General features: G+C 49.1%; 1 protein-coding gene across 1 annotated transcript; it reads right to left on the bottom strand.

The window, feature by feature from the left end:
• Nucleotides 1-18,142: 18,142 nt before the first annotated feature.
• On the bottom strand, nt 18,143-21,893 carry Smim12 (small integral membrane protein 12). The gene is made up of 2 exons (XM_052717943.1): nt 21,762-21,893; nt 18,143-19,056 (listed from the first exon to the last, which is right to left on the bottom strand). Exon 2 carries the CDS (start codon nt 19,049-19,051, stop codon nt 18,773-18,775), a length of 279 nt encoding a protein of 92 aa, XP_052573903.1. The 5' UTR covers nt 19,052-19,056; nt 21,762-21,893; the 3' UTR covers nt 18,143-18,772.
• Nucleotides 21,894-26,779: the final 4,886 nt, after the last annotated feature.

Raw genomic sequence — 26,779 nt, forward strand, 5'->3', positions numbered from 1 at the left:
AGATGACTCTGTCAGCTTCTGCTCCCTTGGCTTTCCTCCTCTACCCCCCTGTCTTGGGAAATCTTCTATTTCTTTTTCATACACAAGCAGAAGTCTGGAATGTAAGAATATGGTGCTAGAATCCAGCTCTGCACGGGCCTTCTCTCACAGACACTGACAGGTACCCCACTGGGACACTGTCTGTGAGCCCCTAGACTTGCTGGTGCCAAGACATCTCACCTGGGAGTGCCACATCCTGTTTCTCCACCCCTTTCCCTGACTCTTGCCTGGGAACCAGAGAGCCTGACTGTAGGCTTCAGCTGGGAAGCTGCCCAACCCCTTCCTCAAGAACGTATGGAGACTCCAGCCCTTCCCTGCAGGCTCCCATTCCCTCAGAGACTTGCACGTGTAGTCTGTTTCTGGTACTGGAGCCTGGTGTCTCCTTGAGGCCCTGCCACGCTCTTCCCTCTGTCTGTTCATGGCATTAATGATTCTGCTAATAAACTCCTTAGTCCCTAAAGGGTCTCGATGTCCTCTTGAATCTCCGTCCCATCTATACAGCATAGCTTTATGTCACCTTGACAAAAGCTAATGTCATCTGAGAGGAGGGAACCTCAATTGAGAAAATGCCTCCATAAGATTGGGCTGTAGGCAAGCCTGGAGGGCATTTTCTTAATTAGTGATTGATGGGGGAGGGCCCAGCCTACTGTGGGTGGGGCCATCCTTGAGTTGGCAGTCCTGGGTTCTATCAAAAAGCAGCCTGAGCAAGCCATGAGGAGCAAGACAGTAAGCAGCTCCCCTCCATGGCCTCTGCATCAGCTCCTGCCTCTAGCTTCCACCCCTGCTTGTGTTCCTGTCCTGACTTCCAGTGATGGGCTGTGATGGAGAAGTGTAAGCCAAAGCAGCCCGTTCCTCCCCAACTTGCTTTCGGTCCTGGTGCTTCATCATAGCAGGAGTAACTAGGACTCCACCCCAAACCTAGCAACATTCACGTGCTGGGGCCTTCAACAACTGCTCTCTACTCAGAGTCGGGCTGAGCGACAGGAATGTGGGAAGGGAAGGGAAACACAGCCAGGTGATGGGACACACATTCCCTTACTTCAACCTCACAGAAAGCCTGAGAAGAAAATATCATTAATCCTTAAAGGTGCTGGATGTGGTGGCTCACAACTGTAACCCCAGCATGCAACAGGAGGATTGCCACCAGTTCCAGGTCAGTATGGGCTGCATCATGAGTTCCAGGCTAGCATGGTCTACAGTGTGAGACTTTGTCTAAAAACAACAACGTTTTGGAAGTGCCATCCTACAAGCAAAGGGACCAAGACCCAAAGAAGTCAACAACTTGCCCCGTCAGCTGTTCTCAGCAAAGCTAAGATTTGACCACAAGTGTCTGACTCCAAAGGACACAGCCTTCTGCCTCACAGAAGCTGGAACAGAAAGTGGTCTCTTCCTGGCACTGACGGCTTACGGAGCTGAGCAGGACAGAACCCCTGGCTGCCACATAGCTCCCTAGGCTCATCCCCTCCTGGGCTGGGTCTGTCCTATTAAATCTTCTAGAAACTGCACACACCCAGATTCACACATAAGGCAAAAGGCACCTGGCCAAAGAAAAATTATCTGCTACTGCTCAGCGAATTAGTGCAGATGATAACACTTGATTTGATATTCTTGGCATAAAGGAAGGCAGAGAGATGCTTTGTTTGGGCTGACCTTAAAATGCCATGCACGCCTGTCTGCACGCACTGATTCGCTCCCTGGAGGACCTCTGGGGTCAGAAGAGAGCTGCGGGGGAAGACGAGGGTGGGGAGGCACTAACATTTCTTAGATATCTAATAAGTACCGGGAACCCCATAGAAGCTCAGCAGACTATCTTAAGTAATAGCTGCCCCGAGAGCTAGACTCTCCTCATACTAGACCCGACTGAAGCTCAGAGGGGTGAGGAGACTTGCCCAAAGTTACAGTGGACAGTGACAGAGAATGACCAGAAAACCCGGGTCTCTTGACTCCATGCTTATTCTACATCACACTGGCCCCTGGCCGAAGGCTAGAAAACCCCCCAGCATCAAAGAAAGCCTCCAGGTCTAAGGAAGTCCTGGGGCACTTTATAGCCATCTGGTACTAAACTTGAAGTCCGACCGACCGACCCCTGTGTGGCCATCCCTTCTTCCTGAAGTCCAGGCTCCCACGAAGAAGAAAGGACCCCAGCCCCTGCCCATTGTGCGATGGACGACAATGCAAGGCCGGCGTCCCCTTTCTTACCCACCGTTTTCCTTCCCACCCTGTGTGGTGCTGCCAGTTCAGCACAATAGTACATTCTGTGTCCAAGGGCCTCCGATGGCGGCCCCCAGGCTTTGCAGGCCCTGTAGACAATGGTAGGGCCCAGAAAGGCCTGATAGCCGGTGACAAATGTATGTGAATGACCAGCTCACAGGAAGTGGCCTTCAATAGTCCGATAGCTTCCTGTATCCTGACATTGTGAAGGCCCACTTCCTGCTCTGTCTCCGAAAATACAGTCAGGCAACCGGGGTGGTGGTGGAGGGGGGGGGGGGGGCAGGGGCAGAGGCAGGGCTCCCTCTACCCCTGCTCCAGGTCCCTACAGTATTCCGAGGCTGCAACCAGTCTTATTGCCTTGTGATTGGAGAGTGAATTTCTGCTGGCCTCTGACCAGTCAGCTCCTCCGCCTTTGGCCAACCCCCACCCAAGTCCAGTCAGAACAAAACGACCTATTTTTAAAGATTTCACAACCTCAGCCTTCCTCAGTTTCACCCGCCACACCCCATCTTTCCAGGACCTCAGGCCTTCTGCTGCTGGGAAAGGCTTTCTCAGGACTCCTCGAGTACGCCGTGGCCCTCTCAACACACTTCCTGGTCAGAGCTGGTCACTCTGCTCTGAATGATAACCTTCCTGGGCTCACAAAGGATTCACAATGCAACCTTATCTTCCCGGAGTGGATAATCGCCATTCTTTCAGCTTCCTCTAGGTCGTGAAAAGCAATATGAAGGCAAGGAGCCCAAACTGGGCAAGTGCAGTCTTCCTTTATCTCCTGGTCCAGATGGGCTGGGGAAAGCCTTTCCCAGGTCACTTCATCCCCACTGCACCTGAACTCCCAGCAGAGGCTAGTCAGGGGGCAAAAGACCATGAACCAAACAGCAGAAAGGGGGCAAGAGGGAGATGGACGATGTGTGAAGCCAGGGCGCTGGACAGCGAATTTTCTATTCAATTGGTTGGTGAAGTAGCAAGACATGTGGTCCATACCTCTAAGCCTGAGGCCAAAGTAGCGAGACATGTGGTCCATACCTCTAAGCCTGAGGCCAAAGTAGCGAGACATGTGGTCCATACCTCAGAAGACTGAGGCCAAAGGATCGCCAAGAGGCTGGTCGTACAAGCCACGACTCACAACCCTACCTGGTGCAGGGATGCAAGTGTAGATGCAGAGGATGAGGAGGCCATCACCTCCCCCCTCTTATCACACCCACGCTTAGGACCACCACGCCATGTTCTCGACATAAAGAAGGGCAGAGGACTATTTCCAACCTACCAGCAGCCTATCTGTTCTCCACTTTCAACAAAGCAGGCCGTGAATCAGCTTCAAGCCATTGTAGCTGCCGGGCTTCGGAAGATTGGTATGGGAAAGGGAACAGGTCAAAAGGTGACAATCCGTTCCGTTCCTCTAGGCCACTGGGACCTGAGAACCCCTAGAGTCTAGGCAGGAATGGGGGAACAAAGAGATCTCTAGAGACAGGATGGAGGCAGAGGGGAGCAAGCAGGCTGGCTCCAACTTCTCACCTTCTGCTGTCCGAGGGGAAGAGAGACAAAGGGCACAGTGACGTTGGAAGGGACAGACAGCTTTGCCGAGGGACATCTTATGCTATTTAGGTAGTTACTCAGCCTCTTAGCCTCGGTTTCCTTGTAAAGGCCAGGCAAGGCCCTCCAGATGACCAAAAGAGATATGAAGTGTCCAGCCTAGACACTTGAAGAGTGTGGCCTGAAGAGGCCCAGTGGACAGGTTCCCTGTTCCTCTTTCTGGGATTCATCTGCCTCGACTTCCCAAGAAGGACAAGATCCATAGAACAGAGTGGCTGTCCTCTATCCCTTCTCAAAAAGCAAGAAACTTCTGTGACTTGGGTTCCAGGCATTGGGTAAGCAGAAGGTAGTGGGTGGCTGACCTGAAGCGTCCATCCTTCTTGCTCCTCCAGTGCTGCCTCCAGAATCTTCAGGGACAAGAAGCCACATGAGAGCCAGGGCTGTTGATCCCAGAGGGAGACACAGAGAGTTGGGGGAAGACAATGTCCTATCCAAAAAAAAAAAAGCCCCTGACATGACTTTGAGACCACCTAGTAGGGCTGTGTGAAAGGACAGTGGGGAGCCACAGGGAAGGAAGGCAAGGTGGTCATTGGCTATCCATGGCTGACTCTCTACCACTTCGCGGCTTGACCTCAGCTCTTACCGGAACACATGTTAGCTGAAGGGGCACATGTCTTTATTAGAATATCAGCCTCAACCAACCCAGACAGGGAAATCTGGAAAAAATAATAGAAGTGATGTTTGGATTCCCCAGCTGTTGCCACAGACCATATCCTACCAGGTAGAGTGTACAGAGAGTTCAGGGCTCAGCTACAATTAACAGAATCATTTTGTCTCCAACTGGGAAAGCCAGTGGTCCCAGCCTCGAAGCGAGCGGAAGGGCGTCTAAATTCTGATAAGGCCAGGGGAAGGATGAGACAGTGCCTGAAGCCTGTTGCCTGTCCCTTCATCCCAGAGAACACAGGGATAATGAACTTCCAGAGCCTTCCGGCCCACCCTAAGGTCTCTTTGGGCAGGAGGAACCAGAGTCAGGCAAGACTGTCTCCTGTACAGAGCATTCCTCAGATACAGCCATCTGTCCTTAGCCATGGGCTCACTGAATCTCTCCAAAGCTGCTGTGTTGAAGTTCTAGACTGCAGTGAACCCATGGTGATTGAATGACAAGGTGGCCGTTAGAATGTGTCCTAATGTAATGGAGCTGATGTCTTTTGTTGTTTTTATTGTTTTGAAGAACAGGTGATTAAACCAAGAATCTGGTGTTTGCTAGACAAGAGTAATCTACCACTGTGTCACAGTCCTTTCGTTTGTTTTTTGCTTTGTTTGTCTATTTTGAGACAGTCTCACTTTGTAGTCTGAGCTGGCCTAGAAATCACTATGTAGACCAGGCCAATCTTGAACTCATAGTAATCCACCTGCCTCTGCCACTTGAGGGCTGGGATTAAAAGCCCGTGTCACCATACCCGCTCAACTTTTTTTTCCAGTGTGTGTGTGTGTGTGTGTGTGTGTGTGTGTGTGTGTAATGAGCATGGAGGTCAGGAGACAACTTACACAAGTCAGCTCTTTCCCCACCATGTTGAAAGATTTTTGGTGAAGAGTGTTAAAGCTGGACACTGATCAGATTACAGAGGTGTGTTAGAAACATCAACTTCATGGACAGACAGACAGAGGGGCAAGTGCATGGCAGGTATCTGAGGAAAAATTAGGCCCAGCACCAGAGACAGCATGGCAGAGACTCTGGAGAGAGGAATCACAGTCCATGTGGCAGAGGTGGGGAGCTCTCCTGCCTTTCTGAGGATGAGGAAGATTTCACAGCCAGAGCCTACAGCCAGGCTCTCTGATTCCCAGGCAAGAAGGCAGGGAAGGGGTGGGAAGCAGGATGTGTGACCACCAGTATCCCTTTTGATGTAAACTCACTTCCCAGGTAAGAAGCGACCCTGGCACCAAGAAGTCTGTTAGACTCACAGACAATGTCTCAGTAGGGTGCCAGACAGTTTGTGTGAAGGGGAAGAGGAGACTGCTGCAAAGCAGAGTGGCCTGAGCCTGAGCCGCAGCAGATTTTGACATTACATTCTTTTTTTTTTTGGTTTTTCAAGACAGGGTTTCTCTGTGTAGCTTTGCGCCTTTCCTGGAACTCGCTTTGGAGACCAGGCTGGCCTTGAACTCACAGAGATCCGCCTGGCTCTGCCTCCCGAGTGCTGGGATTAAAGGCGTGGCTTGACATTACATTCTTACACAGAGTCCTAAGGAGTGAACCCAGAAGGTCAGGTCCAGCTCAGGCGTTTTGACCTAATGAGCCATCTCATCAGCCTCCCCCCATTAAACTATTTTTGAAAAATGATCTTATTTTGTGTGTGTGTGTGTGTGTGTGTGTGTGTGTGTGTGTGTGTGTGTGTGTGTCCCAGAAGGTGTCATCAGATCTCCTGGAAGAGGAGTTACAGGCACTTGGGAGCCACATGATGTTCGTACAAGAAACTAAACTCAGGTCCTCTGCAAAGACAGTGTGTGCACTCTTAACCACTGGGCCATCTGTCCAAGCTCTTTTTTTTTGGAGCAGGGGATGGTCTCACTTAGTTGCCCAGGTAGGCCTTGAACTTAGGATCCACCTGACTCAGCCTTCGCCTTAACTGGATTACAGGCTTGTGGCAGTAGGGTTCATCTCTGTTTGTTTGTTGACCTTTTTTCTTGTTTTTAGCCAGGGCCTCTTGTTTCCCAGGAACTCGATATGTAGCAGAACCCCCAATCCTTATACGGACACCTCTCAAGTTCTGGGATTATAGGTTTGTGCTACTAAGCCCAGATCGTGATATGATGTCATTATAAAAAGAATTGGAGCCGGGCGGTGGTGGCACACGCCTTTAATCCCAGCACTCGGGAGGCAGAGCCAGGCGGATCTCTGTGAGTTCGAGGCCAGCCTGGGCTACCGAGTGAGTTCCAGGAGAGGCGCAAAGCTACACAGAGAAACCCTGTCTTGAAAAACCAAAAAAAAAAAAAAAAAAAAAAAAAGAATTGGAGCCATGTCCGATGATTCATACCTATAACCCCAGCGTCTAGGAGGTCTTAAGCTAGGCTACATCTCGAGATCTTGACTCAAGAACAAAACAAGGGGCTGGAGGAATTGCTCAGTCACTAAGAACAATTACTGCTCTTGCAGGGGACCCAGGTTGGGTCCACAGCACCCACGTGGCGCTTCACAACCAGTTCCAGAGAACTGGATACCCTCTCCCACGCACTCCTACACATAATGGTGCACATCAACCATGCAGATTCACACGCATACACATAAATAGAAAATAAATCAATAAATCCTTAAAGCAAATAGCCAAGGAGGGAGGCTGATGCTGCCAGAATCTTGATCTTGGACTCCCAGGCCCCCAAACTGAGAAAGCAAATTTCTGCTATTTAAACCATTTGGTTAACCGTGTTTTGTTATGAAAGCGTGGCAAGCTAAGGAAACTCTCCTGATTTGTCTGGGGGAACACAAGAAAGAGGGGTTGGAGCCTCCTATTCATATACTCCCAGCTCAGCCCCACACTGGGTTACAGCTTCATGAACCATACAAACTAGCCAACGCCCCTTTGGCTCCTCCTGTCCCTCCCACCCCACCTTCCAGAAATCTTTGTTTCTTGAAGTATGCCTACAAGCTGCTAAGTTCTGCCGATCTCGTTAACCAATTTATCGTAACTACACTATGAGTATGTGATCCAAGGGCCTTGGTGCATTTAGTGCTCGAATTACTCTGCTGTAAGGTCAGGTAGACATGTGCCCCCATTTGACACACAGATTTAGATAGTTAGACTTGAAGTTGCTGGCCCAAGTGCACACACCTCTAAGTGGTAGCTCTGGGCTTTGAGCGAAAGCCTTCTAACTCAGGAGCTGATTTTTTTTCTTTTCTTTTCTTTTTCTTTTTTTTCTGGAAAGCTTAAGAGAAGGGCTGGGATTTGAGCCCACCAAGGCCCCAGTATACGTCACATGACATGAGAGGCAGCCAGGACAGGGCTTTAGGGACAAGAACAAGCTGAACAGTCAGTCCCCTGTCATCAGTTGACAAAATGATAAACACACAGGACTTCCATCTGTGGGAATGGCCATGACCTCCCACCCAGCCTACAAGCCGGGAAACAGCTCGGAGAGCATCAAAGGGCCAGAGCTACCCCAAGAGTTGATCTTTGGTCTGCAGACTGGGAAACAAAAGCGAAACAGGCAGGAAAAGCAGGCCACAGCCTGCAGCGGGGTTAAGTCGGGGGGGGGGGGGGATGCCAGCCGAGGGGCTGTGGCAGTGGCAGTCGGCAGGCACTCGGGGTGTCCCCTTGCCGTGTCAACCATTCTGCAGGCCAGAGCTGACCTTGGCTGCTGTGATGACAAGAGGCAAGCTGGGAAGGGGAGGAGGTGAGGCTCAGGGTCGGCTCTGCCAAGATTCCCGCCTTATCTTGGGCGAGCCATTTCCCGTCCAGGCCTCAGTTCCTCTGTTAGCTTGAGGAGAACCAGTCGGTGCCCGTTGTCTCTTCTCCTGGAATTCTTCAGGGACCGGGTGAATGGAAGGAGGGTTCTTGAGAAACACAACAATCACCACGCCAGCTTGGCTTGTCGAGTGGGTTTTGTTGTCTCTACTGTTTGATTTCTCTTTGGTCCCGTGGATCAAAACCAGGACTTGGTGAGTGTTGTCTGCCGACTCTACCACTGCACCACGTGCCTGGTGAAAAAGAAAATACCACAACATCTCTCTCTCTCTCTCTCTCTCTCTCTCTCTCTCTCTCTCTCTCTCTCTCTCTCTTCTAAGATGGAGTCTCATGCAGTCCAGACTGGATGAGAGCTCCTGATCCCCCTGCCTCCACCTCCCACATGCTAGTATTACAGGTGTGTACTGTCATACCAGACTTAACTTCAGCTTCTCCGTGAAACAGGGAAACGAAAGTCTATCCTTTGTGCCAAGAGTCCCCCTGCTTCTCAGCCTCACCTGCCAGCCTGCCCCACCCCTTGGGGTCTCAGCTAGAGGGGGAAGGTGGAAGAAAACTCGAGGCATTCCAGGCCAGTTCCCATGGGCTTTTCCACATGGGATCCCCAAGCCTTTGCAGGACTTCCTGAGCCCAGTGGCTGCTGGGAGCTGCCGAGTCCATGAGCTCCACCTGGCAAGTGCATTAGGTGGGTCCCTGGGCTGCGACCCAGGTCCTCGCTGGATTCCTTGGAGTTTCCCATCCACCCTGCTGAGCTGCTGTGGGGCTTTGATCACCACTACACGAAGGGTTTCCTGAATGCTTTCCTGAGGACATTGTTCCCACTGCAGAGTCATCAGGGTCAAATTCATCACTGGCTGAGCTGGGCTGGTCCAGGTCCTACCCGGTGGGGAAACACAGCCCTCTGCCCAAGCCCCACTTCCCCGTGGAAAATTAAGCCAGCAGTTTGTCTTGGGGAAGACAGACTGCAGCCAGCAAAACACTCTTTTCCTGCCCTCATGCCACGCTGCTGGCCCCTCAACACACAGCCTGTGGGCCCTGTTCCCTAGCATTGTCTCCACACTCAGACCCAGTTCCTCTCCCTCCCAGAACCACTCAAGCCCACCCCCCAACCCTTCATTCAGCATTTATTGACGGTGACTATATATGAGACATTCTTCCCAGGGCAGAGGGAAGACTTGGTCCCTGCCCTCAAGGATCTAAGGCAACATGGCAGTCACAGGGCCTGGTAACAAACACTGCCAGCGAGTACTGACCACAGGGCCAGACAGGCAGGGAGGGACCGGCAATCTCCAGGTGGACAAGTGGGCTTTGGGACCACCGGCTAAATTGTGTGTAACTAGGAGTCCATCAGGTAGGCAAGGAGGGAGGCAAGAGCCAGGGAGACCTGACTGAGAGAGCACAGTGCACACAAAGGCGCCGAGGTTCCAACAAGCAGAACACCGCAGGAAATGCAAGAGCCAGGTTCCGTGTTCAGGAGTGATGGATGACAAGGTTAAGGAGTGCCAGGCGGTGCCAGGTCAAGATGCATGCACTTGGGAGGCAGCGGCAGGAGGAGCTCTGTGAGTTTGAGGCCAGATTGGTTAGGCAGAACATGATGAGGGCCTAAGGCAGGGTAGATGGGGTCTAGATGCAGGAAAGGGTCACCAAAGGCTGGCGATGGAATCCATGAAGGAGGCCGCAGGGAAAATGACCTCAGATGTGAGCAAGATGAGAACAGGATGCCTGTAATCCCAGCTGCTCAGGAAGCTGAGGCAAGAGAGGCACAGGTTCAAGGCCTGTCTGGGCTATAGAACGAGGCTGAGTCCAGTGTAGGCAATTTAGTGAGAGCCTGTCTCCAAATAAAAATATGGTCAGGAAGACGACCCTGTGGGTTAGAGAGCTTGCTGTGTAAGCCTGGCAGCCCGAGTTCAATTCCAGGAGTCCACGTCAAGGTGAAAGGAGAGAACTGACTGCTGAAAGTTTTCCTCCGGCCTCCACATGAGCAATATGCCATGGATGTGTCCTCCCCACAACAGTCATGAAAGTAGCTAGTTGTGTTGCGCTCTGGTTGGTTATGCTGAAGGGGAAGGGACAGGAGGATAACAAGTTTTAGGCCAACTTTTAATTCCAACATTAAGGAGGCAGAAGCAAGCAGATCTCTGTGAATTTGAGGCCAGCCTAGTCTACACAGGGAGTCTCAGGCTAGCCAGGCCTACATAGTGAGACATTGTCTCAAAAATCAAGACAACACAAAACAATAATAAAACTAAATCAATTTTAATTAAAATAAAAAATATAAAAGATCTGGGGTCCACTGGGCAGTGGTGGCACATGCCTTTAATCCCAGCACTTGGGAGGCAGAAGCAGGCAGATCTCTGTGAGTTCGAGGCCAGCCTGGTCTACAAAGTGAGTTCCAGGACAGGCTCCAAAGCTACGCAGAGAAATCCTGTCTCAAAAAACCAAAAACAAAACAACAACAACAAAAAAGAAGATCTGGGGTTATAGTTCAGTGGTGGTATGGTAGCCCAGCATGTGAGGCTATGTATTCAAGTCTCAAGTCTCAGTACTGGAAGGAAGGAAGGAAGGAAGGAAGGAAGGAAGGAAGGAAGGAAGGAAGGAAGGAAGGAAGGAAGGGGGAGGGAGGGAGAGAGGAGGGAGGGAGGGAGAGAGAGAGAGAAAGGAAGAAAGAAAGAAAGAAAGGAAGGAAGGAAGGAAGGAAGGAAGGAAAAAAGGAAGGAAAGAGAGAGAGAAAGAAAGGCTGTACTCCAATCCTACGCTGGGTGTTTCTAAACATTATGCTGTGCTCACAGCTCTGGAAATAGTACTAATTAACCCCATTTACAGATGATGCTTGAAGAGTTTAATCGTACAACTAATCTCAGAGTTATCGTTCACAACCAAATCAATGCATGTTTTTCCTTCTGTGACAGGGTCTCATGTAGACTCAGCTAGCCGCAAACTCCCAATGCAGCCAAGGCTAACATTGAAACGATCCTCCTGCCTCCCCTCCTGAATGCTGGGATTACCCGTGGCTCTACCACCACTGGTCTCATGCAGTGTCAAACCCAGCTCTGGGCAAGTGCTCTACCAAGCAAGCTCCAACCCCAGCCTCAGAAGTCAACACTTTTAACCGCCATGACGTATGGTATGCCTGGCAGAGATGAACAGCGCTCATGGTATGCCTTTCCATGAGTTGGGGGTTATATTCAGAACTAGAGATTCACATCCAGGAGCCATCAAGGTAGATACTGTGGTGGTTGAAGCCACAGAGGAGGCTAACGCTGTTCAACAAAGAAGCTGAGGAAGGAACAAACTGGAAGAACATCTCCACCTTTGTTGGAGACAGGATCTGACACTGTAGCCCAGGCTAGCTAGTCCAGGCTCCTCAAACTCATCCCAATTATCCTGCCTCAGCTTCCAAAGTGCGGGGATTACAGGCATAAGCCACCATAGCTTGTTTAAAAGGACAGAGTGGTTCAGTGGCAGAGCCTCGCTAGAATGGGATGTGGAGGTGCTGTCGATGTCAAGGGACATGGCCACAAAGACAGTGACACCCACCGAAAAGAGGTAGAACATGACTGAGACTAAATTGAGGATGCCAGATGCGTCATCCCAAAAGCTTTTAGCCCAGATAGCTTCAGGCCCGAAGGGGTTGAACAGCGAGCACGCAAGAAGTGAAGGGCTGTGCACAGGGACAGTGCCGGGGGCTTGAAGAGCTTCGTTTAAGGAGGCCCAACCGCAAGTCTTGCAGAGGATGTCACATCCAGAAGCCACAAAGGGACAGTGTTAGGCTAAACTGCTCCAGCTGCACCTACCAGCTCAGGCTGAGAGGCAAATAGGAAGATCAGGCCAGGGGTGGGGTGGGGCCTAGAATTGAGCACGAGGCACAGGGGCAGAGGGGGCCACAAACCACAAACACCTTTGGACTCACACACACACACACACACACACACACACAAATAGCTGCCCTTGATTGTTTATATCTCAATAATTTGGAGGACCCATTTGACATTTTTTGAAAGCCATGGTTTACCTCTGTATTCTGAAAAAAAAAAGATTTTAAAAACAAATAATGTTAGCAAATGCAATTCATAATGAATAAAGTGTTTCTAGGTAGACGAGAGCCACCATTGGCACAGAATGAAAACTGATCTCCCAATTGCTAATTATTCTTCACTGTGTAGCTGCTTTCCATCAGCGACATCTATTTAGCAAACACTTTTAGAAGAGGCTAGGTACAGTGAGGAATCAAAGACCACTTATTTACATCGAATTGTTCAGACTGGCCGCCATCCCACTCAAACAGAAGAGAGGCTTTCCTGGGTCATTACAGCTAGCACTGGCTTGGACAAGCTCTTCACATTTTTCTGCACTACCGGCAGGGGTCAAGAAACAGCATCCCCAGTGTGCAGGTGAGGAGGCGGAAAGCAGGAGATGGGAAGGCAAACTACAAGCCACCTGGTTCTCTTGTCTTCAAGTCTAAGGCTCCACCCATTCTCCAGATCTGTGAACTCTTGCTGGCTCCTCACTTCCTGGCTCTGGCTTTGCACACTATAGGTCTAAAGCCTGAGATCCCTGATCCCTCAGGCCAAGTTGGAGTCTATAAAATAAGATGTCCTCAGCCAGGTGGCCTGTTAGGGACCTCTGTCGTCATTCAGCCAAGGCTGTTCTATCCTCTTCCCCACTCACCAGGACCACATGCAGCTATTAGAGCAACGGCCTGCGGGTTGCAGCCCCTTTGGGGGTCGGGTGGCCTTTTCACAGGGGTCGCATATCAGATATCCTGCATATCAGATATTTACATTACGATTCATAACAGTAACAAAATTACAGCTATGAAGTAGCAATGCAAATAATTTTATGGTTGGGGGTCACCACAACATGAGGAATTTATTAAAGGGTCCCAGCATTAGGAAGGTTGAGAACCACTGGCTCAGATGCTGAAAATTTAATGTTACTTATCAAAAACTCTTCCCCCTTTAAAAGGCAAAGACACCAAGGTTCAGAAAGGCTCAGTGACTTGGTCATTCAGGTAGTTGCTCAGGCAGAAGACGAAGCCCAAGTCTGCAGATGGCCCTTGATTTTCCCTCTGCTACACTACCTAGCTGAGCACTCAGTGAGCACTAAGGGACCACTCCAGAGTGAGAGAATGAATCAAGACAGGGCCACTGGGGCTGAGGAGATGGAGAGGTCAAGTAAACCCTGGGGCTTGCAGCCCGCAAGTCTAGCTCAACTGTCCAGCCCTGGGTTCCTTGTGAAACCCCACCTCATAAAGATAAAGTGGAGAGTGAATGAGGAAGCTATCTGATGTTGACCTCTGGCCTCCACACACGGAAGCAGGTGCACATGCACCCGTACACACATGTATACGCACACACACTGCGAGCCTTTTCACTCTGACGGCCCGGTTCCCAAACCAGACACTGTGATGCTAATTCCCCCCATCTCAGTCCACTAACAGTCTCGTCAACCCAGGGTCCCCCGAGAAACTGACAAAGTCAAACGTTTTCCTGGCAGGCTTGTCCTGGCAGCTGCCCAGCCGACTCGTGCTAACACGGCCAACACACTCAGGAAAGAGTTCAGAGAGTGGAAAAGCACCGGCGAGCCCCTGAGGGGACAGAAGTCAGTCCTGCTACACTCAGACAGGAATCACCCTGCTCCAAAGTCATCACAGGGCTGGGGAAAGACCCAGGGAAGGGTGGTGAGCCAAGAGTTCCAAGAACCACCATTTGTAACGTATCTCAATGAACCCTGACTGTTGGGCCAATCAAAAGACACGATTCACATGTCTCCAAGGTGAATCAGCAAACATGATTCACCAAGAAAGCTGGCCCATGCCTTGCTCATCCCAGCAACCCTGACCTGTATTTGGCTGCATGCAGAGAAGCCCTGCTACTTAAAACCGTCACCTGCACAGAGGCAAGAGGGCAGGTACCGTCTTTCCACCATTACAGCGGTCAGAGACCTCAGCCAGCCCGTGGGAAAGGAAGGTCTAGCTGAGAATATTAATAGACTCACTGGAGACAGAAATTCAGCAAGGACACGCCCCAGGAAATGAAATTATTTAAAAGTAGGCACAAAGTAAAGCTGGAAGAAGGGAACACTTGGATTTCCAAAGATAGGTCTTCCTCGGCCAGGCATGGGTAGGAGGTGTACCCATGGGGACAGGGTTATTCTAAAATACCTGAAAAATCTAGAACCATCTATGGGAAAACCTTTTTGTTGTTTGTGGCTTTCTTTCCACCCTTCAGTGTTTTACCCAGGCTGTACTGAACTGTACACACTCAGGCACTTGGTGGTTTTTTTTTTTCTTTGTGGGATGGTGATTTGCTTTGATTTTTGACACAGGTCTCACATGTAATCAGGCTAGACTCAAACTAGTTATGTGGCCAAGGCTTTCCATCCTCCTGCCTCAGCTTCTCTGCCCCACCTGGCTCCAAACGTGTTTTCACAGGAATCCAATTCTGGGGATAGTAAAAATGCATGCCCCTTAGATCTTAGGGGAGGCAACTTTCTTCCGTGTCGTGTTAGCTTTGGCACCTTCTGGACCACATGAACCACACCCCCACCCCAAGGAGAGCATTTTGAGAGGTCACGAATTGGCAAGCTTGGTTTTTGTTAATATTTTAATTATACTTTTTATTGTGTGTGTATACACACTTGCCACATTCCGCATGTGGAAACCAGAGGACAACTTGTGGAAGCTGGTCCCCTTCCTTCTAACACATGGGCTTCAAAAATCAGGCCCAGGTCATCAGGCTTGGTGGCAAGTTCCTTCTCCCACTGAGCCATTTTGCTGGCCCTCACTTTTAATTTTTGGTTATTTTTGTTGCTGTGAAACAGCATCTCATGTATTCCAGGCCTTGAACTTGCTGTGTAGACAAGCCTTGGACTTTTAAATATTTTTTTTACTATTTGTGTGTGTGTGTGTGTGTGTGTGCGTGTGTGTGTGTGCGCGTGCGCGTGTGCGTGCATTGTGAGTACATGCCACAGCACGACATAGGGGATGTCAGAGAACAAGTTTGTGGAGTTGGTTCTTCCTGTCCACCGTTGTGGGTGTTCCTGGCATTGAATCCTGGTCACCAAATTGCACCTCGAGAGCCTTTACCCACTGAGCATCTCACTAGCCTGACCCCGGACTTCTGATCTGTCTGCCTCTACTTCCCAAGTGCTGGGACCACAGGCCTATCCCCCACCATTGCCCTGTTTATATGGTGCCAAAGACAGAACCCAGGACTTCATACATGGGTACTCAGGCACTCTACCAACTGAACTGAATGTCCAGCCCCATATTTTCTTTAATGAGTTGTCATTATTTATAAAATAGGTTCTACAGACAGAAATAATAAGGAAAACTCCATTCAATTTCTAGCATCTTCTGGGGAGGAGATATAGAAAACCTGGTGCCCGTGCGTGAGCACATGTGGAAAGCTAGATCTTTACTGCCCCCTACTGACAAACCTGTGGTTTCCAGTCTCCAGCCTGGCCAGCCCAGTCACTCATTTGTCACTTGACTGCCCCCTGCAGGCATCAACATTGACTCAAGTTTTGCCCAGCCGGGCAGTCACAGACCAGGCAATACTCAGAACAGCCACAGAGTGGCAGCACCAAGCTATTAATGAGGCACATCACTGGCCTAGCCAGAGCTGGCCAAAGCTGAGCTTAGCTGATGCTTTCAGAACCAATCTTTTCATCCTTCCTTGGGTGGTACACAATTGCTCCCAAAACTCCCTATCAGACATGTTCGAGCCACAACTCAATCCTCTTAGGCACAGAGGGGAGCTACTGACTGCATTTGCTCTCTTCCAGGCCACCACTTGTCCCTCTTCCCAGGATACCCACTCCATACTGGTTTCTCCACCTGATACCATCCAACAGACCTCTGGCTCCTAAGATAGGCAGCTGAGGCACCTTCCTCATTTAGCGACAGATTCATGCTTAATCAAATCAATGCTCACTATGCTTTCTTTGCTCACTTGGGTTAACCACCTGCTTCTTCCAGCCCTCTGCTCTCACTCTCTACATCCTCCCAGTAATATCCTGAGTGGTAACATACACTACAGTCCTTTTGGAAAGATGTATTATGCATGGAGACCCACTTCAACCAAGTTGAATGTTCCTACCATTGACTCCAAAATGCAGGGGAAACCTTAGACAGTCACTGCAGGATTTAAACTCGTGAACAAGAACAATACCCATATCCAGCAATAGGGGAACTTTAGAATCAGCTTTTGCTCTAGCTTCACTTGATGGGTCCATAACTGCACAGCTACTAAAAACAGTGATGAAGGGGACTGGAGAGATGGCTCAGTGGTTAAGCGCCATGTCTTCCAGAGAACCTGAGTTCGGTTCTCAGCACCCAGAATCAGATGGCTCACAATCATCTGTGACTCTTGCCCCAGGGGGCCTGGAACCCTCTTCTGGCTTCAGTGGGCACCAGCACATTATATGCACACACACAAGCAAATATTAAGACAAACAAACAAAAACAATGATAAGGGCTTGAAAAAAAATGGGACAGCATGTACAGGTACCTACTTGCCAACCTTAATGACCTGCATTTAGTCCCCGGGGCCCACATGGTAGGAGAGAACCAATTCCCAAAAGTTGTCTTCCAAACTCCACAGGTGCACTGTGATGTGCACACACACACACACACACACACACACACACACACACACATATACACACAAAGTTTAGAAACACGGGCTGGAAAGAGGGCTCAGTGGTTAAGAGCACCAGCTACTCTTCCAGAGGACCCGAGTTTGAGTCCCAGCACCTACACAGCAGCTCACATCCATCCACAACTCCAGTTTCAAGGGGTCTGACACTTTCTTCTGGCCTCTATGGGACACCAGGCTTGCACATGGTGTAGATTTACACACAGCCAAAACACCCACACACATAATAAAATGATCAAATAATTCTGTTTTTCAAGACAAGGTTTCTCTGTATAGCACTGGCTGTCCTGGAACTCAATCTGCAGACCAGGCTGGCCTTGAACTCACAGAGATCTGCCTGCTTCTGCCTCCCTGAGTATCAGGATTAAAGGCGTATGCCACCACTGCTTGACAAAATAATTAAAAAAAAAACTATTAGAAAAAAGCAAGCAAGCAATGATGAAGTCCATCTTAGTAGTGCAAGCCTATAATCCCAGCTACTCATGGGGCTGAGGCAAGGCAGGAGGGCTAAGAAGTCAAGAACATTCTGGCAAGCTAATAGGGCTGTCTCATATAAAAAATTGAAAAAAGGAGGGCCGAGAATGTAGCTCAGTGATTGTCTAGCATGTGTGAGGCTCCGAGTTCCATCTCAGCAACCTCCACTCTCCCAAACAATGCCAACCACCACATGGTAAGATGAAAAATAACAATCTGTAAAAATAAGAAGTATAGCCATGAACTCTTTAAGACTTACACAGAAAGCTAGGTGGGGTGGCACACGCCTTCCATCCCAGCTCTTGAGAGGCACAGGCAAGCAGATTTCTGTGAGTTTGAGGCTATCCTGATCTCCGGAATGAGTTCTAGGCTAGCCATGCTTACATAATGACCCTGTTTCAAAACAAAGCAAATTTTAAAAACCCACACAGACGGCAGTGGAGGCAACAAAGTGTGGCCAGCATCTGCACTGGAGCCCTGGGAATGTGTGGCGACCTTTTCTCATTCCTGCCCAATCTCTTTAATGTGCAAATATCTCTGAGTGCGTGTGCTACCAATTCAGACTCTGGAGACGCTGCAGCCTCCTGCAACCATGATCAAAAGACTCTTGGGAACTTGTGCCTCCAGGAGTCTCAGCTAGCACTCAGTAACACATAGCTTCCAGCTGTGCTTAGTCTTGGAAGTCCACAGACACTACTGATGTCATACCCACAATGCCTGCAGGAATTCTAAGAGAACCCAGACCCCATCCAGAAGACAGAACTCCATCAATGTGTCTCAGGCGCCACTTTAATTGAGGTTCTCACTACACAGTGAGGAAGGGTGGAAGACAGTGATTATCTCCAGGTGTACACCCCTTCTGCCCCAAGGTAAACAGCCTGAGCTCCCCACAGCAGAAACATGCTTTCCTTCCCCTGAGAATCTACTCCTGAGCCGATAAAGGGACACATGTGCCAGAGAATAGGAAAAACCCATCAAGGGAGCCAGGGAGATTTCTGATTCTTTCCAGTGCAAAAACTAGAACTAGACATGGAGGTTGTCCCTCCTAATGGCAACAACAAACCCCAACCATTCCCAGTTGAGGCCACGCCCCTCCCCAGGGAGCCCGAGAGCAGTGTTCATCCCCCTGAGCTGGAGCTCCCAGGTAAAATCAGAAGCCTGCACTGTTGTCAGACAGCCCATTCAGCAGACGCAGTCTTCCTCTTCGCAGTCTTCCTCTTGGTCGGCCCCTACTGCTGCAGCTGCACAGCCATAAAGGGCCAACCAGTGTGTGTGTGGCTGTGGGGTGCAGAAGGGGCCGGAGTGAGCAGCAAAGCAAATCAGATGTATGTTCTGAAGCTGGGTTGACATGGCGGCAGGGCACATCACAGCCCTGTGGACCACAGGGACCTGGGCCCTCCATTAATTCTTCTCTGGACGGTTTCTGTTCAGGACTGCTTTGGGGGCAAATTCCAGTTTGTCCTTAAGGCTCACCACCTGAGTGTGGTCCTTGCCTAGCAGCTCATCTAGCTTTCGGTCCTCTCGACGTTCCAAGATGCTCTTTTCCTCCTCCACGGGCTGAGGGTCCTTTCCCCTGATGAACCATTCCAGGTGGTAGCCCACAGCCCCGACCACGAAGGCCACAGGAAAGGTGACATAGGGAGCATAGGTCCGCACCACGGTCCAAAGCACAGGCCACATGACATCTGCAGAGGAGAAGAGAGCACTAGGGAGAAACGAGCATCCCCCGCCCCAGCAGGGGTAGACGGCCCATTGGGCGCTCTACTTACCTCACAGCCTGGCACTAATCATTGAACAGCCACCCCACAGAGCAGCAAGCAGCCGCTGTGCTTTGTGCAACAGCTGGGTCCTGAAATACTCTAAGAAGTTGTGAAAGATTGGACGGTGAAGGAAGGAGGTAAAACCTCCACGAACTATGCTGCACTCTTGTATGCAGGAGTTCCCCACGAGGAACCTCTGAGTGTCACCTAATGGAGCTTCAAACCTGGTGTGACCTCAGATCCCCTCCTTCAGTCTTTCAACATTTCAGGAAGGGAAAAGAAGTCTTTTCTCTGCTCTGTGAAACTTCATATGCACACACACTCTGAATTCTGACTCTTTGATAATGAGCAGTTCCTTTTCTTTGGGTAAAGTACAAGGGACTTATGTAAACAGCTCAAAACTATGATCCATTACCTAACTACCCTGGACTAAAGATAGATAAGGGTTTTAAGCCTATTCTGGACTTGGCTTTTCTAACAATGACAGTAACCTGTAGTTAACAAATCCTGGTCAAAACACCCTTAAAATACACTATTGTCAAGCACACTCACATCCTCACACTTGCACAGAAAGCTCCTGAAAATATCGCAAGTGAATACAGTATTCCAGATGCCCTAGAATCCTAACACTTGAAAAGTCCCTGTGGAAAACACTGTAAAATAAAAATAACAAAAATTGTGGAGCTGCCCCCAGGGCCTTCTGCAATGAAATGCCAAAGTAATATACAAACCCACTCATTCAAATAGCCACTTAGTCACAAATGATTACCACTATTAAATGACTATTTATACCATTATTTAATTACTGTTACAATCATAAAAGGCCATTGGCAATGAGCTAATGATGCTAGCCACCATCGACTGAGCACTAATTCCAAGCTGGGCCTTGAGCTAAGCACTTCACACATCGGATGATCTCTCATCCTCAAAGTCACTCCTTAGTCACCAGCATTACGACACTTGTGCTTCCTTCTCCAACACTGCTGTCTCTCTGCTCTTGGGTGAGACATCCAAACCTCATGGAGGATTCCATGGCTCTCCCTGTCTCCCTTTGGTTCTGATTCTCTTTGGAGAGACTGGAGCGTCTTGAGGGCCTGAGACTACACGTGGACCGAACTGCAGCAGACTCAGGCTTCTCTTCCTGGTCCTTCGACCTGACACCATGCCCTGTACTCCACAGTAGCCCCCTGGTCATCACCTAGCCTTCACAATACCTCTATGATGTAGGAATTACTTGCCCAGATTCCTGGCTAAGGCCACAGTGGCTCAAAGACACTATGCTAGCTTGCCAAAATCACTACAAGCGGCAGGCCCACTGGTTTTGAGGCCAAGCCTGGGCAGATGTGTGTGTATGGTGTCTGTTCAAACCACAGATGTAGGCAGTGCTTCCTGCAGCTCCTCCTTAGCTTAGCTTTTCATTACATTGAAATACTTCCTTTCTTGTGCGTTCTAAGGTTATACTAAGAGATTTTCAAAATCCTACACTGTACACATTAAGAAAGAGGGAAGCCCCCAAAGAACACCAAATCCAATACTTCTACATTCTATTTTCTGCCTTTTTAAGTTTTTATTTTTAAGACAGGTTCTCATGTCACCCAGCCTGGTCTCAAACCCTCAGTGTAGTTGAGGATGACTTCTAACTGCTGATCCTCCTGTTTCCACTTCCCAAGTGCTTATGACTACAGGTGCAAGTTCTTCATAGTATTCCTAAATAGCGACTCTCCATTCAATGTTCCAATTTGTCTTAAGTACCAGTCTACAACTATTATTCTCCTACATATAAAGCACAAGTTCTATATGGCCCTGTTTGTATCCCAGTCATCCACGTATCCAGCACAACCATTTTCTCTGTGATAGGCATTGTGTGAGCTTACCCTACTTGTCTACATCTCTCAAAACACCTTGAAGCTCCAGGAGGTTAAGGACCAAGGATGTCCGCATCGTCCTATGCGCTATGTCTCTTCCCACCCACCCCTGCTAACCTGCCTGGCAAAGAGCCCCAAAGAAAGTTGTTGATCGACTGAACCACAGGCAGCATAAACAAGTCGCTAACGTAAGACTTAAAGCAGTCTTCCAGCCACAATCACAAAGGAGCAGGAATACCATCACAAGCAGCTACACTTCGTGAAGTCATCCCTAGGGGATCAAAACGTAAGTAGCAGGAGCGTCTCGCAAATGCTGACGCCTATTTCCAGCCCAGCATGCAGGGGAGCCTGCCAAAGAGTCCAGGTACAGGTCAACTGGGCCGCCCGGAAACTGTCCTTGTGCTGGTCCCACCGGAAACTACACTCCAGATTCGAGAACAGTCAGAAGAGGTTCCAAGAAGGTGGAAGAACCAGCCTTGACAGCTACCCCCAGTCAGGTCTGGGGATGAGAGCGCCAGAGGTCAGGGTCATCAGCTCCCAGTCCCCTGTCCCGTTACACCACACGCGTGGCCTCGTCACCCTCTGGCCTGCAGGTGCCGGAGGCGGACAAGTTCTGACTGCAGCCCACACTAGAGCTGGCCGGAGCCGGGACGGCCACGGAGACTATGCCTCCCTCGACTAGGGGGACATGGCCAGGAGCCGTCCCCGTGCGAGTCGTGGCGGGCGATCCAGGGAAGAGAAGCTCCCTCGGCCCTAGGAACTCACCTGCGGCCCAGCCGGCACGCCCCGGACCGGCCCCGCGCTGCGCCCGCTACTGCTCCCAGGGGCCCGTGGGGCGTCGCCCGAGGCCCCGCCCACTGGCGTCCGGGCGCTCCCGGAGAGCGGCGATTGGCTGAGCTCCGGTCAAGCGACAAGAGGAAGGAAGCCAGGCATCCGCCTCTCTCTTGGGATGAACGGAGGTGAATGTCGCGCCCCCTGGCGGCTTGGAGGCTCCCCAAAGCGACGTTGCCTCGTGCTTTTCTAGCGGAGAAAAGTGAAAAGTCACGCATTCATTGATCGAACTGAAGTTCATTAGGCATCTTCTGAGACCTAGGTCGAAACAGAAAACCCAAGCCCTGACCTCCAGAAAGGATAATCTAGTGCTTTAAAACCTCTTCCGGTCTGTGCTTTCAGGCTGTGTGTCTTTAGGAACGTTATTAATTAATCTGAGCCTCATTTCTTCTGCATAGCGTTAATACCACCCATATTCACAAGGATGTTGTGAGGGTTAGATAATATCACGTATGTAAAGTACTGTGCCAGGCACACCGAAATCAGGGAAAGAGATGGTAGCTATGGTGTGTCTACAAATAGCTGAAAGATAGTGAAGCATTTGTAGAAGACCCTCTGATACAAGCATCCGCTCTCCTCCATGTTTCCACTCTCCCTGAACAGACATATAATTTATCACATACAGGAAAAGCCTCATGCCCACGCTCTTTAGTGCCGCAACATGGTCTTGCCTTCCCAACCTCCCGGCACCGATCTCAACCTGACAAGTCTCCTTATTAGTAATACATGCTTTAAAAAATCATGTTTCTGAGCCTGTGCCTTTCCATGTTCTTTCATCTATCTGGAATGGTCTACTCACTTTCCCTTAACAAGTCAGCTGTGAGTCATTTTTCAAGGTCATGGGTGCTTTCGTAGGAAGTTTCTACACTGCACTGTCCTTACAGGTCCTTCCCATTTTAGATCAAAGAGCCCAAAGCTAAGTCTTGACAGTGAAGATGGGGAGAAAGAAGCTGCCAGAAATTAGCAACGGTAATTAGCAGAACTTGATTACTTGTGCACTGAAAAGGAAGAGAAGAGACGAGGTCAGAATTGTCTAGCACGCAGGCTGGTGTTTAGTCGGCCATTCTACATGCTAGACACTGGAGATATAAAATAGACTGCCCTGGGGAGAGTTTTCTGCCTGAAGAGGAAGCAGGTAAGCCCACAAAAATGTCAGCAATCTAAGAAATGCCATGACAGAGGGCACCATCAGCCCTGCAAAGAAGTCAGTGGGCACTCCCTGGAAGGACAGAGCCTCAAGCTGTATCGTAACAATGAATAGAAGCTCCCTCCAGCAGACCTGAGGAAGCACAGAGCCCCAACTTCAGATGAAATCACAGCACTTGGGAGGTCACGAGGCTCAAGGTCAACCTTGGCTATATACCAAGAGTCTATGTCAACAGGGGTAGGGGGAAGCTGGGCATAGTCGTGCACGCCTTTAGTTCTAGCACTCCAGAGGCAGAAGCAGGTGGATCTCTGTGAGTTTGAAGCCAGCCTGGTCTACTTAGTACTTCCAGATCACCCAGAACTACATGCTGAGACGCTGTCTAAAAAATAAAAATTAAAAAACAATCCCTAACTTTGAAATTAGTCGGGGATTTAAATCCTGACTCTGTGGCCTGCTAATCTGAAAAAAAGATACAATCTTTAAAAAAGGATTTTAATTGTGTGTGTGTATATGGGGGGGGTGGGACGTGCACATGAGCACAGGCACCTGTAGAGGTCAGAAGAGGGTATCATCCCCCTGGAGCTGAGGATACAGGAGGTTGTGAGCTGTCAGACATGGGTGCTGGGAACCCAACTTGGATCATCTGCTAAAGTGCTATGTTCTCTAACCACTGAGACACCTCTATAGCCCAATTTGTATTTTTTTTTAAAAGACACTAAGAAGATACCCTTGGGCTGGCCAGATGGCTCAGCAGATAAAGGTATTTGCCACTAAGCTGATGGCCTGAGTTTAATCCTCAGGAGCCACGTGGCAGAAGGAGAAGATCAACTCCTGAAAGTCGTCCTCTGCCCTCCCCACAGAGTTGTGGAATGTGGCATGTGACTCCCCCTCACACACTCACATAAATAAAAGCAATTAAAAGAAAACTTTAAGACATCCTCTGGGGTTGCTGTTTTAAACCATCTCAGTGTGCAGAAAGCACCATAGTTCTTGGCATCTCCAGATAAGTGTTGGTAGTGCTTCTTGACATGTTAAGTACTCCCTGGATTCATGAATCTTCCTGCCGTGTTCACTCGGGGCATTCCTTGCTCATTAACAGAAAAATCTGTGTAATATCTTCAAGTTTGCTCTTTCCATCACTCCCCAAATCCAGCCTACAGTATTATGTTTCCTAACTACCCCTCAAAATCAACACCATTACCTCTTACCTGGACCATATTAGCAGCTCCTCACCCTCCCACCACCCCTCCACTCTGTGTCTATTCCTTTGGCCAAAGGATCATTGAAAAACTTAAATAAAACACTGGAATCTCTGGGTTAGCCCATGGATCCCTTTTGGCCAAGTCATCCAACCCTGTCTTGATCTGTCATCTTGCTATAGCTTGCTTTTCCAGTCATTCCCAACACAGTCATCCTTGCAAGCCTCTGCCCACGCTGGTCCCTTGGCCTGAGGGAGTGGCCTCCTTTTCCATTTCTCCTTTGCAAAATTCCAAGGCATCCTGCAAGACAGTTCCCAAGCTTTCCCGAACTCCCTGTGCTTCAGATGGACATTTGTCCCTGCTGAAAGTTACATTGAAATCTAATCGCAGTTGTTTGTTCCTGCTGAAAAAAAAAATACATTGAAGTCTAATTACGATTGTAACCATGCAAAGAGGTCTGAGCATCTTTGATAAGTGACTAGGCCACAAGGACTCCAAGTCAATAGGTGAGATTGCAAAAGGGTGTTTTGTTTGTCTCCCTCACACCCTTTTCTTCCTCTTGCTTTCTAGAAAGGGGGCGTATGTGGATTCAGCAAGAAGGTCTTCGCCACCAAATGCATGCTGGTTTGTTGTTTGTTCTGAGAATAGGTGGATCTCATACAATCCAGGATGGCCTTGAACTTCTGATGCTCCAGCCTCCAGCTGGAGTGACAGATGTATGCTGGTATCTGTTTGTGTTTGTTGCTTCTTTTGAGACAATTTTGTTTTTGTTTTTTAATTTTATTGAAAATTATGGGTGTTTTGCCTACATGCACATGAGTGTACCACATGCATGCCTGGTGCCTAAGGAGGTCAGAAGAGGGTGCCAGGTCCCCTGGACCTGGAGCTCCAGTTATGAGTGGTCATGTGGGTGTTGGGAACCTAACTTGGTTCCTCTAAAAGAGCAGCCAGTGCTCTTAACAGCTGAGCCATCTCTTCAGACCCCTTTTGAGTCAGTCTTGCTATGTGGCCTAAAATGGCCTTGAACTCACTACAATCTTCTTGTCTCAGCCTCTAAAGTGCTGGAATTATAACTATGCCTCATCACATTCAGTTATTATTATTATTATTACTTTATTGTATTTGTGGTGGTGATTTTTTTATATTTGTTATTTTATGTGTGAGTCTTTTGCCTGCATGGCTGTATGTGCACCTGGTGCCTAAGGAAGTCAGAAGAGGGCATCAACCTCCCTGGAACAGAGAGTTGTGAGCTGCCACGTGGATGCTGGGAATCGAATCCCAATTCTCTCCAAGAGCAACAAGTCCCCTTAACCACTGAATCAATCCTGCAGCCCACCCAGTTATTTATTGTTGAGACAGGAAATGATATGTTAGCTAGGCTGGCCCCGAGTAAGGCTCAAATGGTCCACCTGTCCAGACTTCCAAGTAGGTGGGGTAACAGGTACACCCCGCTTTAGGCATTTTGTTTTTGTATTTTTTATTTTGCTTTGTTTAAGGCAGTCTCGCTGGGCAAGGTGGCATGCATGCCTTTAATCCCACCACTAGGGGAGGCAGATGAGTGGGACCACTGCAAGTTCAAGGTCAGCCTGGTCTATATAGTGAGACCCTGTCTTTAAAAAAAGAGTCTCATATATACCAGAATAGCTTCAAACTCACTATGTAACTACAGATGATCTCAAACTTCTGATCCTCCTGCCCCCACTTCCCAAATGCTGGGATGACAGGTATGCAACATCACACCTGGCTTTTTTTTTTTTTTTTTTTTTTTGCCATCTTGAAATGAGACCTCCCAACCTCCAGAACTAAGTTCATTATACAATACCCAGCATCAGCCTTCTGTTGGACCTGTATCTGGTATGTACTCAGCATCTCTGAGAGCAGGTCCCTCTTCAAACTATAGCTTTTCTGCTCCTGTGCCTGGCTATGATCAGGCTGAGAGCCAATTGTTGTAGAATATTAGTTGGAGATGTGCTACATTAGTTTATGCTGTGGAACATCTTTAATGATGCAAAGATGTGTTGCATTCTTTCATGTTGCATTTGTTTAACCCTGTGAAGCTGTGTTACTTTGCCTGTCTAAAACACCTGCTTGGTCTAATGAAGAGCTGAACAGCCAATAGCGAGGCAAGAGAAAGGATAGGCGGGGCTGGCAAACAGAATAAACAGGAGGAGAAATCTGGGAAGAGGGAATGAAGAAATTAGAAATGGAGGCGAGGAGGACTCAGGGGACCAGCCACTCAGCTACACAGCCACACAGCCACAGAGAAAGAAGTAAGAAAGGTATACAGAAATAGAGAAGGATAAAAGCTCAGAGGCAAAAGGTAGATGGGTTAATTTAAGAAAAGCTGACTAGAAATAAGCCAAATTAAGGCCAAGCATTTCTAAGAAAGAATAAGCCTGTGTGTGATTTATTTGGGAGCTGGGTGGTGGGACCCCAAAGAGTTAAAAAAAAAATTACAACTTGTACACAAGGATCACCTCTTTCTTGTCCCTCTGGGGCACAGAGTAACAACCTAGGCCACTGGACCAACACCAAGAGACTGTCTCACATTCTCAACCCCTGAGGATATTTTGTTTGATTTTGTGGCTTTGAGAGAAGGTCTCTCT

This window comes from Peromyscus californicus, unplaced genomic scaffold (assembly GCF_007827085.1).
Source record: "Peromyscus californicus insignis strain IS unplaced genomic scaffold, ASM782708v3 Scaffold_5__1_contigs__length_169319896, whole genome shotgun sequence".
NCBI lineage: Eukaryota > Metazoa > Chordata > Mammalia > Rodentia > Cricetidae > Peromyscus > Peromyscus californicus.